At 35.8% G+C, this 18454-nt stretch overlaps 1 protein-coding gene across 2 annotated transcripts; it reads right to left on the minus strand.

Moving 5' to 3' along the window:
• Nucleotides 1-1396: 1396 nt before the first annotated feature.
• LOC135199240 (exportin-2-like) lies at nucleotides 1397-17483 on the minus strand. 2 transcript variants are annotated; one of them, XM_064227112.1, is made up of 9 exons: nucleotides 17357-17483; nucleotides 12793-12879; nucleotides 11612-12330; nucleotides 9502-9639; nucleotides 9057-9186; nucleotides 8191-8354; nucleotides 7456-7645; nucleotides 1876-3405; nucleotides 1397-1638 (listed from the first exon to the last, which is right to left on the minus strand). In XM_064227112.1, exons 2-8 carry the CDS (start codon nucleotides 12875-12877, stop codon nucleotides 1925-1927), a joined length of 2907 nt encoding a protein of 968 aa, XP_064083182.1. In that variant the 5' UTR covers nucleotides 12878-12879; nucleotides 17357-17483; the 3' UTR covers nucleotides 1397-1638; nucleotides 1876-1924. The 2 variants fall into 2 exon arrangements, with proteins under 2 accessions (XP_064083182.1, XP_064083181.1); XM_064227111.1 differs by having other exon boundaries at nucleotides 1397-3405.
• Between the last annotated feature and the right edge of the window lie 971 nt (nucleotides 17484-18454).

Consider the following 18454-nt stretch of genomic DNA (forward strand, 5'->3'; position numbering starts at 1 on the left):
GAAGTTGTCTTGCTTTCGAGGAAGGATGACCCCTCTTGACATCAGATGTAGGTGTGACTGCCCAAGGTTTTGACCACAGTTCTTTGAAGTCCCCAGATGACTTGAGGGCTGCATGGCATGCAGAGGAGTCCTGAGTATTAGAATGCCTTCTCTCCACTGTCTACTCTTAAGAATGAAAGAGGCGCTTAGAAACTGATCAGTTTCAAAAACAGGGATTACTGGTTACATTTTATATAGGCTTCTGGTATTGTTCCTGGCAGTACTTTTTACCTTGAGGTCTTGACCAGTCCCTGGAGGGTTTCTATAATTTTCTTTTTCCTTTGACCTATCATCACTCCATTTGCAGAACCCTTCAGGCCAACCTTAGCCCTCATGTCAAATGTTCCTCAATGGTTTGGTTACAAGAATTTCTTTCATAACAATGCATGAAAAATAAAAAGATGTGATTTAATGTATAGTACTACAAGTCAACAAAATATAACAATAATAAACAAGGTACATACATAAAAGCAATAGTCAATCCCTCACAGGAGGAAAATTAAATATCTTACTATATGTATTAACTGATCACCTTCACTCACATGAATGACAGAAACAAGTCATGCTGCTTTATAATCAATGACTTCAGAAATCAATTGAGGACAACTTTCCAGTAACTATACAAATGATAAATAACATAATAAAGCTGAAAACTGACATATCCTAAAAATTAATTGAAACTGTACATCACATACTTACAAATGACAAAAAAAAATTCCAATCTAAAACACAGCATTTACAGGCTTATACAATTTACTTAATATTTTTTTATTCTGTACACTAAGGCAAAGAGGATGTTAACTTTCCTAAAACAACATACATCTACTTAGACAAAATATAAAACAATTTCCTCATATATCTTCAACCAGAGCTCATGTCATAGTAAAATGACAAATTTTTAAATCAACTTGTATCTTTCAAAGCTAACAAACCCTCGGTCTTAACAATAGGATAATCTTCCGCCAGCTGGAAACCGGTTAAATTCAATCAAAGATTGTAAAGCATGGAATTTGTGGCATCTGGCAACTCTTGCGTATATGAGGTGGAAGCTGGTCGCCGACCAGGCAAAGGTTGTGAATTGAGGCTATTTTCTGAAGTTTAAAAAAAAAAAAAAAAAAAAAAAAAAAATCTGGCATGAAGCTTACCTTTTTCATCTCAAAACATTTAAATTATCAGTTAGTTTCCCAACCCCATTTGTTCAGAAGGAAATGTTAAAAGATTTTTCTCAAAAACATCATGAAATATTATGGAACATAAGTACTATCCACAAAAGGGTAGATGATAGATACAGGTCAAAACTTCAGAACTGTGACCATATATTCATAAATACTCTTGAAAGGTAAAGAAAATCACTTCATTAAAGCAAATACATATATATTTCATTTTTTCTTTCACTGCGACTGACTTACAAGAAACTAGAAGCAGACAAGACAAAAAGTCTCATTTTGGGTAATACCTTACAAGCTTGACTGAAATTCTTTGAAAGGCAAATGTGGCTGAAATCAAAGCCAACTTACTTTAAGAAATGAGATGCTGCAATGAGACTTTCCGCTCCATCAAAACTGATATCACAAAAAGGGTTTGCTTGGCTCCTATCTCCTGGAAAATTTCCATTATTAATTATAAACAAATCTACAAAGCTTGTATGGAAATATACAGGTTTTATAAAAGAGAACAAAAAATAATGCTTCCTTTATCCAAGATCTTTTCAGAAAATCTGATGTATTATCAGCCAAAACCATTTCCTTTACTGGAAAATTATTTTTACATAAATGAGCTCCTACAAGATGAAATAAAAAGTAGGCATTTTAAAAAATAATTGTAAACAAAGCTTACCAATGTAGACGTGTAGTATGTACATAACTCATAATTCCATCAACTGTTTTCACGTGAGGCTGCATCCAGCCATTTGTAGGTAATTCACAATATGAGCTTGTACTTCTTGATTAGTCTGTGCTAGACGAGGTTGTACTGTGCCTGGCTGCACCTGAGAGAGCTGGAAGAGCCGTTGTGCTAAGTATATCCTTGCGTTCTCTACCTGGCCCTTCAGAGGATCCATATCACTTCGAGCTGCATGCACCAATCGTGCTGAGGAGCCCTGATAGGCAGGAATATCTTCAACTTCAATGTAATGCTCCCCTGAAGGCAAAGCATCATCTTCAGGACATTCAAGCAATTTGATTAGTGTTTCTAACAAGGCATTCCAGTGTGAAGAGTACGTACCAGAAAAAACTACACTCTCGCTTATGATATTACTTAAACCTACAGCACACAGTTTTCGTTCTATTTCTCCTGAGACTTTTTGTAAATCTGGAATTATCAACCTTTCTATTACCATGCCAAACATTCCAGTTTGAAGGCTGTCAATGATCTGAATAAGCCTTGCAGATGACATCTGACAGGTAAACAAACTGAAGAACACGAGAAGCGACTTCACATACTTTGTGGTCTTGCTGGAAGTTAACCTCTTAAACATCAAAGAGAAGAGCTGACTCCAGTAATTTTCCAATATTTCCTTTGGCATGTGAAGTAACATACACTGAAGTAAATAGAAACCTTCATGGTCATTTGTCTTGGAGGCATTAAGCTTATTAAACACTCCAAGCACCGGTTCAAGTTTCCCCAACTGCACAATCTTAGCATGGGCTTTTTCAATGTATGCCTGTAAGAGCCTCACCATTGGGACAATATAGCCTGGCCGCTCCCAAAGGACTGGCATGACCAAGAAAGGGAGGAGTGACATATAGGCCTCAGGAACATCTACCTTTTGTCTTTCTAACAGCAGTGATATGATCTGGAATATATATGGAATAAGACTATCAACCTCATTCTGAAGGATTTCTTGAAATATTGGGAACAGATTTCGGTCAAACTCTCCAACTGCATTGTCCACAGTATTACACACTGTCTTAATAACTAACGACAAAGTTTCAAACAGGTAATGGACGTAATGTGGCTTGGATGGATTTTTGGCGACCTGCTGAAGTTTGATCACTATTTGAGGAACAATCAAACCTGCGTGTTGCATCAAGTCATCCTCAATTATATTCGTCACTCTCATTAAAGCCTTCATCACATACTCATTTTGTTCAGATCCAGGGAGCGTTAGAGCTCCTAGCAAGTTAGTATACAAAACGCCAGCCATTGGAGAGACATTATTCTTCTGAACAATTGGCTGATTATTGCTTTTAAGCAGGAAGATTTTGTCTAAAGCTGCAGCAGCATAAGTGTGCACTACCACTGACTGGGCAGTAATAAGACGAGTCAAATCAGGTACACACAGCTTCACAGCATCAAAGGGAAGGGCACTGCGAAAACTGATAACATACTTGATAGCTTCTGCCTTCAGTATTGGAAGTCTGTTCACTGTAAAAAGAAAACACAGATTACAAAATGCTCCAAAAGTAATTACTAATTACTCTAACTTCTTAGGATCTATTGAGATCCCCAATCAACTAAAATTTCAATGCAGCAATGCTTCAGTTGGGACTAAAACATTTCTATACACTCCCCCATAATAATGCATAAAATAATTACTTTTTAAATGATATTTTTGTCACATGGAGTTATAATAGTAAATTTTCAGATTGCCATTACACAGACACCTAAAGAAGATGGTCTCCATTCAATTTTCCTGTGACTAAAAACAAACAACTGTACAAGGAAAATTCTTGAGTTGGAATGAAGGAAAATAGGGAGCCAAAGCAATGCAATTAAAGAATTAAAAACAAAAAAAGAAAGCAATCTGAAAGTTAAAGAAATAGTTCTTAAAACACACTTAGCTTTTTATATAATCCTCTCAATCACATTTAATTCACAATTGTGGTGTCAAATGTCTCTAGACACAATAGTCTTTTGTCTACTATGAGATGAACATTTCAAGCGAGAATGAATCTACTACCCTTTTCAATATCCGTGTATTTAGATGTGAGGCAGTGAGAACAAGGGCTAGGAAGTGGGAAATTGGTAAGACTGATGGGTTTGTATGAAAAACTAAATTGGTGTTATAAAATCTGTTTGTTTTATTATGACTATCAATTTTAATTAGCCCACTAATGGGTGGGAGGTTGAAGTCCTGAGTACCTTAGGTTGTTTGAAAGGGGATGTGCATGTAGGGACCATGTGAGTAAAAAAACCCAGGTTTAATTAAATTGAAGGGTTATTCACAAGAGAGGAAAACCTGGCACCTGTATTGGTAAGTTCAAGGTAGAGAGGAGACATTAACCTATCATTCAAGAGATGAAGATGCCAGTAACCCTGTACACTTACATTACTAAATGACTTGAATGAAAGACTGAGGAAGTGCAAGAAGTATGAAGTTTTAACTTTTGAATATCTTTTGCCAAAGGCGAAGCTTGGGCCCATGTGATCTACCATTCCCAAGCATAAATCCAAAGATTTGGGTATATTACCTCTTAATACAGGTACCTGCATTTGTAATTGAAACTATAAAAATAAGCTTAAGGGGGCCGGCCGGCTAATGCCGTTTTTTAACGACAGGACTTTGACATTCATACCACTTAATAAGGTGACTTGGGACATCTCCAAACCGCATATGATTTTCGCCTCTGACCTTCGGTTTTGTGACGCCAGGGCAATTTATCCCGAAAATAACCATTTTTCAAATTCTATCTCCTCCTTTGATATTTAATATTAAGACCTGGGATTACTACCATATATAGACCTGATGTAGACCTCCAATCAAACGGAAAGTTTTTTTTCTAAAAGTCATTTTTTTGCTAGATATGAATTTTTCAATATGGTAAAAAAATAAACCCTATAAATCACGAGAAAAAAATTTATAAAAAAAAGACGAAATAAAAACTGGAAAAAAGGGCTCTATTTGATTGTTCTATAATGTCTTTCTGAGTTATATACCAAATTCCAATGTTATAGCTTTAAAACTAAGTGAGGAGATAGATTTTGAAGGTCAATAAGTATAGTTTTGAGATACGGGCGTTCAAAGTTTTCCATCGTATTTCTATAAGGACAATGTTAATAAATAATGATTATTATGAATGTATATTTCTTTTTTGTGTATTAATAAACCAATACTATTTTATTTATCATAATTTAATCATAAATGATGATCCCTTTGCTCATATATCGTAGCCTGGGGCACTGCTTCCTACGTAACCCCCTCTCTCCCCTTCACTAACTCGGCTTATTACAGCGAATTTTCTTCTGCATGTTAGCGAGATGTTTTCCTTGTATTTTCTTCTTTGGCATGATGACATTCTTGCCGAAACAAAGATAAACAAACGTAAATGCAAGAGAATATCAGAGGTGAGACTCGAAGGTGTACTCTCTTTTTACAAAGACAATTTAATAAATCATGATTATTATGAATTACATATTCCATTTTGGGTATTAAAAAACCAAAACTATGTTATTTATCATAAATGAAGATCTCTTTGCTCAAAGATCGTAGCCTTGGGCACAGTGTGACGTGTGCTGTCAGGCAAGAAGGGGGCGTTACTAAGCAACCCTCCCCTCTCTCTTCACTAACTACGCGTATATTATGATATTCTGTAATAATACTTGAGCGATTTTTCTTCGTCTGTATGTTAGCGAGATGTTTTCCTTGTCTTTTCCTCATTGGCATGATGAACTTCTGGCCGAAACATACATAAACATACGTAAAAGCAAGCGAATGTCACGAGGTGAAACTCGAACGTGTAATCTACTTGAAGTCTATGGTCCAACTGATTCATGATTGAACCAGATACTCGCTTATGCGAGCCACGGAATCTCTACAGATGCCATTTCTCACAATTTCTTTGTCAATAATTATAAAAATTTACGATAACAGAAGAAATATTGCATTTTCTTGTACGGATGAATGTTTTAGGCTTATTGAGTTATGTTTACTAATTACCCTGTAACTACGAAAGTAAGAGGAGTTTTGACAAAATATTTGTATACGTATTCTCAATTGCCATATGAAGCTCCATGAATTTTTTCATGACTTTGCATTTTTCGCCCTATACCACTATATATAGGAGTTCCGGCCGGCCCCCTTAAACAGAACAGATGTGGCCTCACTGTCTAATATATTTCCTAAATGCTGTATCATGTTGCCAATGATGGAAGGAATAGGAAAAGCATAAATCATATGATTATTATTAGCTGTTTGAACTCTTGAGGCATGAAATGAGGACCAAATGACAAACCACCCAGCAACCAGCCTCTGCCATGTACAACTATTCTTGATGCACATGTAGTTGACTACACTGCCTCAAAGACACAAAAGCCAGCAGAAATACTATCTAAATACAGTGAGATCCAGCAATGAAGAAAACTGGAGCTCAAATATTAGCTTAGAGTGACTTCTGTGAGCAAGAGAAGCTGAAATTACTTTTGTGAAACCTCCTTCGGAAAGTCCTGATAATACTTTTCAACTCACCTGAAGTGCCCACACCTAGACCTAAAAGTCTGAGCATCTGCAAAGCATCAGGTATACAATCCTAAACTTGTGGACTGCACAACGTAATTAATATTAAGAATCTTAGTAGTTTCTACAGAATATTGAGTATTTTACCACAACCTTCTGATAGCTGCTGGCTTTCTATGAAACATAACTTTCTTTCATAGAAAGTACTTGATAGCAGACACTTGGTGCCAAATATTAGCCCTAGTTGCTTTCCCAAACCATCCCATAAATGACTAAGCCTGATTACCTCATAAAAGTACCTCTACAACTCTAAGCCTGCAAGAATTCTTTTGGCAAGGGACCACTAGGTTCAACGGAATCTAAGACAAGTCAAGAAGGACCCTATGTCAAAGCAGAAAGTGAAGACATGGCAGTCTGACCCTGCACCTATCCTGAGGATGGTGCTGAGTCTACAGTAATCCTCACATAAAATCACAGTTGAAAGACATTAAGTGATAAACACAAGATCACCTTCAATACTTTTAAGCTTTATGTTGAATATATCATGCTACCTGACCAAGGTGAACAGGAGTGCACTTTTGTCTCGTACAGCATGACATGGAACTGTGCACAGGCCAGGATAACCCTGGCTTAGCTCCAAGCACAGGAGTAAAGCCATACTTGCGACAGTCCAGGGACCAGTCCCAAGCATGTCCCTGGATGTACTGAGCTACTCCCAAATATCTAGCAAGGTCACAATCCAGAAAATTTGAACTCTTCCTTTTGGGCTTCCAGAGAAGCACAAGCATATGATGAGCCAGGGCTGATCTTCCTCTCCCTACAAGGTCTTGAAGGTAATTGTTTTTTATGTTTATAACTTCATAGAAGTGTTTGATGTGGTTATGGTAATAGTAACAAATTTGTATACATTTTATCTTTAATAACTGCAGTAGTAATTTCTTGTTTTCTTATTTAAACTGTAACTTGTAACTGCAACTTTCAATAAAAAATCAATAAATAGTCATTCATTATAGCTTACTTACCATCTTGATTTTGCAGTTCAGGAAGTACATGATTTTGGTAAAATTCTGTGATGTTGACAAGTTCATTAATTTGTGTTGCTCCCTGCCTTGCAGTGCTTCCCTTAGCAGAAAGTGTGGTCACAAGGTATATAGCAGCTACTTTATTCCGCCAGCACTCGTTGGGTTTTTCATTATAAGTGACGAGCATTGACTGGAAATAAAAAGATTATTTCTATTATTAAATAGCTTAGTCATACTACAGTTAAAAACTCACTTCCTTATGACTAGAATGACAGATTTATACTTGAAAAAAAACAACTGGATTCATTAAAACCTTGATAATTTCTTGTCAAGGAACTGACACTACAGTAATAAATATGTACTAAACAGTGTTTTGCTTCTTATATTTGTTTTTCCTTAACTTAGAACTCTTTTATCTTACTTTTAATATACTCATATATAAAGAACATCTTGGACGTTTTATTTGATTTTCCATTTTGTTTCTATAAGAAAAAATCAGAAAACCATATGTACATCTATGAAGCTTACTATACTTAAAAGTTTCTTTTGATGACTAACACATAATGACAACTTAACAACAACCTAAGAAAAAAGCTGAAGACCCTTCTACAAAAACTGGAAAAACATTTTCTTGGAGAGGTGGATAAGTTTTCCTAAATGAAGTTATTCATATTTTTCCTTTGATCTGAGATATCAACTCTAACATGGACTAACTTTGATAACATATGCACTTACCTGAACATACTGACCAAATACTTGGGTCATTTTGGCTTCAAAGTGACGTGACAAAACTCTTACAAAATCAACAGCCGCTCTACGTCGAGTTTCAGAATCAGCTCCTTCCAATTCCTGTGCAACCCACTGGTCTGGACTGTCCTCAAACAATTCTTCATCACAGGCTGGATAAATAAATAAATAAATATATGATTAGTGAATCAATAAATAACAGACTTATTTTCCACTTAATACCCTCTTCCTCCAATATAAACTATACATTAAACATTGCACACTCCGAGAGAGAGAGAATAATACATTTACTTGTTCATTTATAAGAAGTACATAAAAAAATAAACAGCCTATCATATTCTACAATAATTCCAGGCTTATGTTCAAATGACAAAATATATATGTATTACTTTCCACTCCTCTTGACAATAAAAATTCTAGCTCGTCTACGACACCCAACAAAGAAATTTAAATTACAGTGCAGGCATTAATATCTTTTTACAAACTACACAAGGTGGGCTTGATTAATATATTAAGTCCAAGTGTAATAACACTGAGATGACAAAGATTCTTGGGACCTGATGAGGTACATGCATGGTCTCATGTATAAACTTCTTGTACAAGTTAAAAAGGCCACGGTATTAACTTGCTTAACAAAACTAAAGAAAGAATGCAACAGAACAATGTCCAAGATAATGAGAGAAAAGTACACTACGAGAAGTATATTTGAAAATGATACTTTTATAATAAAATAAGGTTTTGTATATATACTTACCCAGTAATTACATAGCTCCGATCATATAATTACTGGGTAACCCTCATAGAAAATGAAAATTGTAAAAGATATAAAATGTAAAATTATTAACATCACTTACTTCGAAGATGCATGTTTGGCAGTATGACTTTTTCACATATGCCTGACAACACCTGCTCATTTTCAAACAGACGTTTACTGTGATCTCTTTCAGCAACTGCACAGAGGAACTGTATAGCATGGCTGACCATCTGAAAGACAATACAGGTTTAGTTTTTCTTAAATGTACTCTTTATTTGTGTAATAACATTTTACAGTCTTTCATTTTATTTATACCACAACTAATGTATACAATAAATACCTAACGCAGCGAATACAAATTAGCATCCGTCATATGTGTAGCAATACAAAGGCTTCTGAAAATATTCTAATTCCTCCAAGATTAATTCCCACTCTCCTTTTTTTTCCCTTCTTTTTTCTTGCTGCCTGACTTGAAAAGGGAATTATTTTGTCCATACCATTGGCCTCTGCTTAGAAAACAAAAAATTTACATAAGCATTCATTACCTGATCATATTTCACTGCAAGTGTCGTGGTAGACAAGAGATTCCATACTGCTGTGACAAAGTTTTCTACAAAAGGTTCAAATTCTTCCATGTACTTTGCTGCATACATTGTTAGATCCTCACAAACTTGACTCTTCACCTGATGTAGGAGAAATAAAAATAATTACATTAAATCTCAAGGCTCTTTTCCAAAGCTCAACCTGCAAAAACATGTTGATTCATTCTGTAAATAATAAAATCCAACTAAAACATACTTATGATAATAATATACTTTATAACTACAACAGACAAAGTTTGATACCAGGATGCTGGAATATAGGGGGATGGCTGAGTCAGTAAAAAGCAAGTGATTGCTTTATCATCAGTTTTAAACAAAAAATGCTCCAAAATTGTTTTCCACTAGTATAATTATTAAAATTGTTCAATAACTCTAGTTGAAAAAACCCATATACAACCAATGAATTAAGTTTTGAACACTAAGCATGACTTCTTAATTATGGCTATGGTATTTTACATAAACTACCTTGTAACCAAGCTTCAACAATTGGACCCACTTTTGCTGAAACTACTATATCCACTTAAGAAAATAAAATTTGTATTGTCAAAGCAGCAGCAAAAAGGGATTTCTAACTCATATGAATACAATGAAAACTACTTACATTCAATACTCCTATGTGCAAAACAAACAATTCAGCATAGTTTAGACCACCAGTCATTAAATTTTTAAGTATGGGGGCCACATAGCATATTTTACAGACTTTTGCAGGCCAAAACCAAAGTTTTAAGATAAGACAAAAACTGGTTGAAGGAGCATGTTAATTTACTTATTTCTTGAAATCAGCTTGTGTCCAGAACATGAGAAATTTGAGCTTAAATGGAAGAATGCAGTAAACCAACTGTAATATCATAACCAGTAAAAATTTCACACATTAGTAGGTAAATGCCTGACAAAACAATGATTTTCAGTATTTAACTGCAGATGAGCAATGCAGCCAATAAAAGATATATTATCTTACCACAACTTTGCAAATGTTCATCTGGAATTAGAATCAAGATATATTAATGGTGCACATGAAAAATAAACTCACTTTAGGTAAAGGCTTTAGTAAAACCAAGCAGACAAAATGAATCTGGACACAAGCAAAGGTTAAAACATTACGTCCAGATATTCCTGTAATTCAAGCAACTGAAGTTTCCTATCAGTCAACAAATCGGGAAGTTTTGGGGTATAAAGGGAAGGAGTACAGTAGAGCCCCGTATTTGCGAGGATGGGTACCAGCCACACCTGAATAGCTAAAATCTGTAAATAAAAATTCCTATTAAAAAAGCTTAGAACTGCCTATTTTGATACTTAAAACACTAAAACACCCTCTAAAATCCTTATACCTGAGTTTTTTAATAGTTTTATCACAAAAAGTGCATTCAGTAACAAAAATTATATGAAAATACAGTCATTCATGAAAAATAGCGCAAATAGGCAAATTTTTTGTGAAAAATGGGTGTATACGGTCCAAGAAAAATCTGCGAATAGGCGAGTCCACGAATCATGAGCTGGGGAAGACTGCACAGCAGACAGGAGCTGCATCTATAACTGGAGGTTTAGATGTACAGTTTGGAAAACTGGCCTACACCAGTCATACAATAATGGTATATAATGAGAATCTTCAACAGTTTTACAGTTAACTATTTCTTTTGTTCTTCACATAAATGCTGCTTTTTCAAACACAATTTTGGAGTAATATGTTAACATCTAATCAATTTCCCTCTGTTAATGCTTTAACTACAAACAAATAACAAACAACCAAATCAATAATAATGAACTGATCAATGATGAATGCTTTTTCTTCAAGCGTCATCACATAACTTATGCTACTTAAAACATACAAAATAATCATAATATGTACGTATAAACATTCTTAGTGGGTTTTTCTTGAGTCTTAACTAACAAAATAGGCAGTTATAAGCATTTTTATTGGGGTTTCAACTATTCATGGAAATCTGGCTATTCGCTGGTGGGTCTGGTACACTTCCCCCACAAATACAGGGGAACACTGTACATTCATAGCAAATCTATACACACAAATTAGAGCATAATTCCGTAAATGTCTCACCTGTTCCAAAACGCCAACTTCTTCGTCATCAGTTGCTAGTAGTGGACTTGAGAAATTCAAAAGTGTAAGAAAGTTCTGCATCCAAACCGTCATATTGTCTTCAAAGAACTCGGGCAGATCTTGTGAATTTAGAGCTAAGAAAAGTTTACCGACTGTTACCAGAGAGGACATGATCATCTTCAAGGCTGCTGCATTATTAACATTTTCTGCAGTAAACTTCATCAACTCAACAAAGAGATTTGTGAGAGGCTGGGCAAAATTGTTCAGTACGAACAATATTTCCCTCCACAAATCTTCGGATTTGTTTTCATATTCGTACCTCCTCATAACAGAGTAGGACGTTTGCAAAACTCCATTTATAACGTTGAAATCGCCCGACTTGAATTTTTCAGCCATGTATGGAATAAGTTCCTCCCACTGGGCAGGAAAATCATATTTCCCGATTATAGATATTGCTTCCGAAAGCTGTCGCTGGATGCCTTCTGGGGATCGTAACATGAGGTCAACAATCTCTCTTTTGATGACCACTCTGTCATTGGTGCTGATTTTGTTCGTTCCATCCTCTTCTATCATCCAATATTTCTTCACAAGATTTTTAAGATTGATGGCAGCTGCCAACTTCACTTCTGCAGGCACTTGAATATCATCACGGGTTAATAAAGTCAGAAGGAGAACTGGGTAGTTTTCATTTCCTTCTACTTGGCTCACAAACTGCTCAGCTGCAAAAATTCAAAACATGTAAGATTGCATCAAGTAAATAAACTTAAGTAAAACTGTGCTAAACACTAACACTAAATCAATGTCAGTGTCTTCTTATGATCAACAGAAAAACAGTCACAAAGGTTATACAAAGAGTACATGCCTGAGGTGTATGGTTACCATAAAAACTGGCGCCAATACTATAATTTCTGATACAGAGCTAACTGTGGAGAAAAAGTAATATGACCAACAGAAAATAAAATTGCATTAAAAAAATGTTTCCAAATGTATTTATACAACTTGTAATTATCTAAACTTTAAAAAGCGAAGTAAAGATTTTTTTAAAATAAAAAATCTTATTCAAATGCACAGAACTTTACAAAAATGATCCTGGTGGTCACTAAAAGGTTGAATAACTTGAATAAAAAAGAAAAAACTCGCAGAAAAACGAAGTCTAATATTGCAACATAAGAGGGACTTACCAGTTCTCCTTTGGCTAACTTCTGGAGACAGAGTATGTGTAAGAACCTCAGTGAGCCTCTTCAAATTTTCTTCAGTGACCTCCATGTCTACAAATAAAAAAACATTTCAAGTAATTATTTTAATATTCCAGGAATTAAACATCTAAAAAATTTACTATACACAACATAACTCATCATGCTAAACATATCTGAAAATTTTAGAAGAAAATTCTTAAAAAAAAAGTAAAAAAACAAAAAACAAAACAAAACTATTACAATCATAAAAAGTAATTATAATATTAGCACATAAGTGACAATGCTTGTCAGATGAAAAGTTGTGTGTATTCATTGTAAATTCACCATTCAGAAATTAACCAGGTCACATGAAGGTATTATTATCCAGTAGTGCATAAAGCCTAAATGATGGTGAAGGGGCAACAGCTGAAAGGGCGCAATTTCAAATGCAATGTCCTCTTGTCTCTACAGAGTTAATTTCCAGTGGGACCCTTCACCAACTAAGATACAAAGATATAACCAAGATGAAGAATCTGATACTATAAGAAACTCATTTGCCTCATCTGGAAAACTATCCAAATACTAATCCATACTTTGATGATCCCCATCATGGCAATAAAAATCAAGATCCGGAAAATGTCTGTGACAGCAAGACTACAAAACCCAAATAGAGGAGCAAGGAGAAAAAAGTATGTAGAGTTTTGAAGTTGGGGCTACAATAATAATGAGCTATAAGACAAATAACTTGACCTTTTACAATGATCTAAACATACTGCTTCACTCACTTCTGAATTACACTACAGTATACATACTGCACATACTTCCCATCAATTTATTAACCTCCATTCTCTCCACGTAATCAATATTAATTAATATCTATTGCAAAAAACATGCATCTGCCATCATTTTTTCATCTTACTGGTCCACGTATAATATGCAGTCAGAAAAGATATAGTTATACACTGTGAACCATGAGCTTTTTGATTTTGGAAATAAGCTGTCAAATAAACATGCTTAGCTTAAAACAGTTACATTCAGTGATTATTTGAATAAGGTAACAGGGCAACCTTAAGCAAATGCTCGAGCGAATTAGGATGGGTGTGCGGAAGCAAAACCCGAGTAAGAATGCTTCAACAAGGGTGGGGTAGGTATGAAATGTTTACAAAGTGGAGGCAAGGTCAGGCCGTGTTATCTAATGGCAATAATTAGTAATCATTCTTAAAACGCATCTTAGTTTTAGTTATTTTCCATTTCTTCTATATATTTAACACAATACACACTCTTGAAGTGTTTCATAATTTTCACATTTTTTACAATTCAATACCCCCTGGGTCTGCAAACAAGCTCAAAATAGTGTATACTAGAAAATAGCCAGGTCAGACACAATGCTAGCCTATCAATCCGTGTTACACGAACTGTGCTCATGACCGGCTGGCTATGGTGGGTAATTCTAAGGCCCCATCCACAGAGGTGAGCTTTGCTCAATGTGACATCAGAAGTGCAGATACTGCAGGAAAAGTCCCGACTTTCCCTGCTTCTGACATCACATCGAACACAGTTCATCAAGCAAAGCTCGACCGTGTGGACGGGGCTTAAGGGACTTAAGGAAGAGCTCTGCACAGATATTTTATAACTGAATTTTTTTTTACTGAATAACACAGAAAAGGGTGTATATGGTGCAGTACAGGTGAGATAACTTGAAAATCTACCATACTAATCTGAAACAATTACCGTCCTTTGTTTATGGTTTTACGCTGATCCCCTAAGGGATAATGCTAGTCTGTTTGTGTTTTTACATTAATCCACAAGGGGGTAATGCTAGTCTCTTTTTGTTTTTACATTAATCCAGGATGGGGCTAATACTAAACATGGAGTTCCATAAAAGTTTTCTGTACACAAAACATAAAGCAAAAGATGGTAAATTTCTCACATTATTTCTGTATATGTTCTAAAACTTAAGATTTCCTTTATATATACAAATATATATATATATATATATTTATATATATATATATATATATATATATATATATATATAGATATATATAGTAAATATATACATAATATTATAATATATACATATATATATAATATATAACCTAATATATATATCATATATATATATATATTTGTATATATAAACTGTACAGTATACTATTTCCTTACTTTTAAGTATAAAGATGCCATAAATTTTAATATTTTCTCATTAATTCTAAGTCAATTTTCTTCACAAAAATCCCCCAGGAACTTCCAATAAGACAAATGGTTGGTTGACATTTTGAAAACATCTTTTGAGTTTTACTGTGACTGCTGTGATACTGTTTTCGATGCCTAATCTTCCTCTAGCCTAAACACAAACTGCTCTCCTTGTCTGTTCTGTATGTAACTGAACAGATGCCATGTGCAATATTGCATAATTTGCTATAGGGTAAAATAACAAGTGGCCAGCCTCTACCATAGCGTGACCATCTTCCCGAAAAAGTATTTTAACATGTCCTGTAACCCAGGATAGACATTACTCCAGAGCCAGCGTCCGTCGAAGCAACACCTCGAGACCTCTACTTTCCTCTCGAAGCACAGTGGGGCACCCGTATTTGTGTTCTCCGGATTCACGGATCTCTCTCTGGACCATATCTACCCATTATTTGCAGGAAATTTGCCTTTTCGTGGTATTTATCTATGAGAAATATCCATTCCATCATAAAATTCGTTTGCTTGTTTGTTTGTATGGTGCTTTTACATTGCATGGAACCAGTGGTTATTCAGCAACGGGACCAATGGCTTTACGCGACTTCCGAACCACGTCGAGAGTGAACTTCTATCACCAGAAATACTCATCTCTCACTCCTCAGTGGAATGGCCGAGAATCGAACCCGCGACCACCGAGGTGGAACGCAAACACCATATCAACCAAGCCACTGAGGCGCTCTTTTTTCACAAAAAGTACATTTTATCATAAAATGCACTTTTTGTGATAAAACTATTAAAAAATCTGAGTATAAAAATTTTTAGATGGGTTTTTCTTGAGTTTCACCTGACAAAATAAGCCATTTTCAGCGTTTTTATAGGGATTCCAACTATTTGCGGATTGTAAACAATCACGGGGGGGGGTGTCTGGTATGCATCCCCCACAAATACGAGGGACCTATGAAAGTTTTTTCGCCCAAGTCACAATTTAAAGCCATAATTAATTTTTCGGTAAGGTGGTCACGCTATGGTAGAGGGCAACAATTCAGTATTTTACCCTACAACACTTTTTTTTCTGAAGTAATAATGCTTGTTCATTCATGCTACACTGTGGTGTCATGACGTTTCCATTTCATTCTGTTACACTATGACTACTACTACAGCCTGGTTCCAGCCAGTCAACGAACAGAACAGTTTTGTTTATGATTTTGTATAAGTTTATGCTATCTGGGCCTGACATCTTTTGTTTATGTTTTACTTTCTTCCCCAATAGGCTGGTACTAAACACAGCACCCATTTTGGAAGTATACTAGCGTTTACATAACCAGAGGAGTGCCGTAGTTTTCAATTTTACCAAGAATGGCTGCTAGGTATTTTACGGGCTGATCTATGAGCAAGAGCCCGTGCTGACACATGGCCAGCTTAATCTCAAACATGCTATATAGCCTATACTTATTCTTCTGTCGTGAAGCTGAGAAATGGAATACGAAGTAGCGTGTCCTTTGTCATAATGCAAGTTAAGTGTTCAACAAAGGAGATCTTAGCTAGTAAACATTAAGAAACATGGATTTCTCTTTAAATTTATGTGATTCTAACAAATAAGAAGTCTGTTTCTATCGTAAACGCTTGGTTAACTCAATACAGTCGCCCACGTCTATTACGGTCGGGACGCCCCGCTGAGAAGCCATATCCAAAAACTAGCCTAGAGGGAAGGATGCGCCAGGTCTATAGAACCAGTTGTTCCAAATCATTGCATAAAATAGGGGAAAACAACATTTCAACAGGTTTAGAAAGAATATATAAATATATAGGTATCCTGGATGCATAAATTACGAAGGTAGGCCTGTCTGACCTTCGTCAGCATGGAAGATTAGAGTAGTTCTGCCAATTCATACCAACCTAGCCATGAATAGGCTGCTAAAATATCGAGAAAAAAAACAAGTAAAATAAAATAATAAATAAAATAAAACAAAACCGTAGGATTACGTCGTAGATCACAAGGCCAGGATCCTTCATTAGCGAGCCTGGCGGACACGCGCGATCAATTCTCCTGGTCAATCCTACGCCCTGGATTGACCCCGTCTGCGTAAAACCTGATTAAATCGACGGAAACGTGGATTTATTTAATCGCTTTTAATCCTAATCAACAAGTTTGCCCTCAGGGCAGGGGGAGGGGGAGGGTCATACTGGAGGAGGAGGAAATTCCGAATCCCGAAGGTGGCGGCGTGACGGGGAGGAGGAACTTCGCCCAAGGTCGAGTTTGACCGATATTTTAACGTCGTTTCTCATCGCGACGACGCCCAAATTCGTCTAAATTTCCCCCAGGACTTAAAACGACGTCATGACAAGGGAAAGTTCACGAGGAAGGACGGGGAAAACTCACCTCAGGTCTTTTGTTTACCGTCGCATCGGAACCTCACCGCAGGTTTTTAAAACACTGTCAAGGGAGAACTGTACTCGTCGCTGATTGGTCGGGAGTCCCACGTTCGACCAATCGGCGTCGAGCGCTGTTCTCGGTTTAAATAACCGCCGGGTTTGAGAGTGACGTTTTCTCCGTATTTTATTAAATTTCGTTTATTTAATTTAAAACATAATTTCACAAATCGTTACTTGTTTATTTATTTAATATGCACCGTAATTTTATAAAGCGTTACGTCTTCATTTTGGTTACGGTTAAAACAACTGCCGAATTTAGAAGTTGCAATTTCACCATATTCTGCAACATGGTTAAAATAATCGCCGAGTTCAATAGTGATATTTCTCCGTAATTTACCGTCTTTATTTATCTATTTTAAAACATGGTTGAAATAATCGCCCGAGTTCAAGAGGGACAATTTCAAAACTTTACTGTGCTTTCTTCATATATTTATTATTTTGCAACCCGGTTAAAATAAGCGTCTAGGGTAAGCGTAACATTTTCACCGTATCTTATTCTTCATTTGTTTAATTTGCAACACAACTTGATATACCGCAATCTCTTCATTTATTTAATGTGCATCATAATAATTCTATACTTGTTTCACTTGTTTGTCCAGCGCTCCACATGAATGATTCCCTCTCTGGCAGACCCTAGCTTGTGTACGTTTTCTAAATAAGTTCTTATATTTTATAATAATTGTCTTTTAGTGTTTTCTCCTCAGTATCGTAGCTCCTGCAAATGTTCAAATGCTCTCTCACCTGACTTATAATTTGTCCTAGGTTCAAATATCTTCTTATATGCTTCACTTGCACGTCTAATCACAATATTCATTCCAGATCTAAAGATTAGATTACGTTGGTTCACCATAAGACTGTAGGAAGTATATTGTATCCTATTCTTGCTTTTACTGGGAGCCAAATGTAGCTCGATTGGTGCCGGGGTTATTCTGTCATGATAACGTAATCCTTTTATTATTATTTTTTTCTCTCTATCACAGTCCTCCAATTCGACTGGGTGATATTTATAGTGTGTGGTTCCGGGTTGCATCCTGCCTCCTTAGGA

Source organism: Macrobrachium nipponense, chromosome 25 (assembly GCF_015104395.2).
Source record: "Macrobrachium nipponense isolate FS-2020 chromosome 25, ASM1510439v2, whole genome shotgun sequence".
Taxonomy (NCBI): Eukaryota; Metazoa; Arthropoda; class Malacostraca; order Decapoda; family Palaemonidae; genus Macrobrachium; species Macrobrachium nipponense.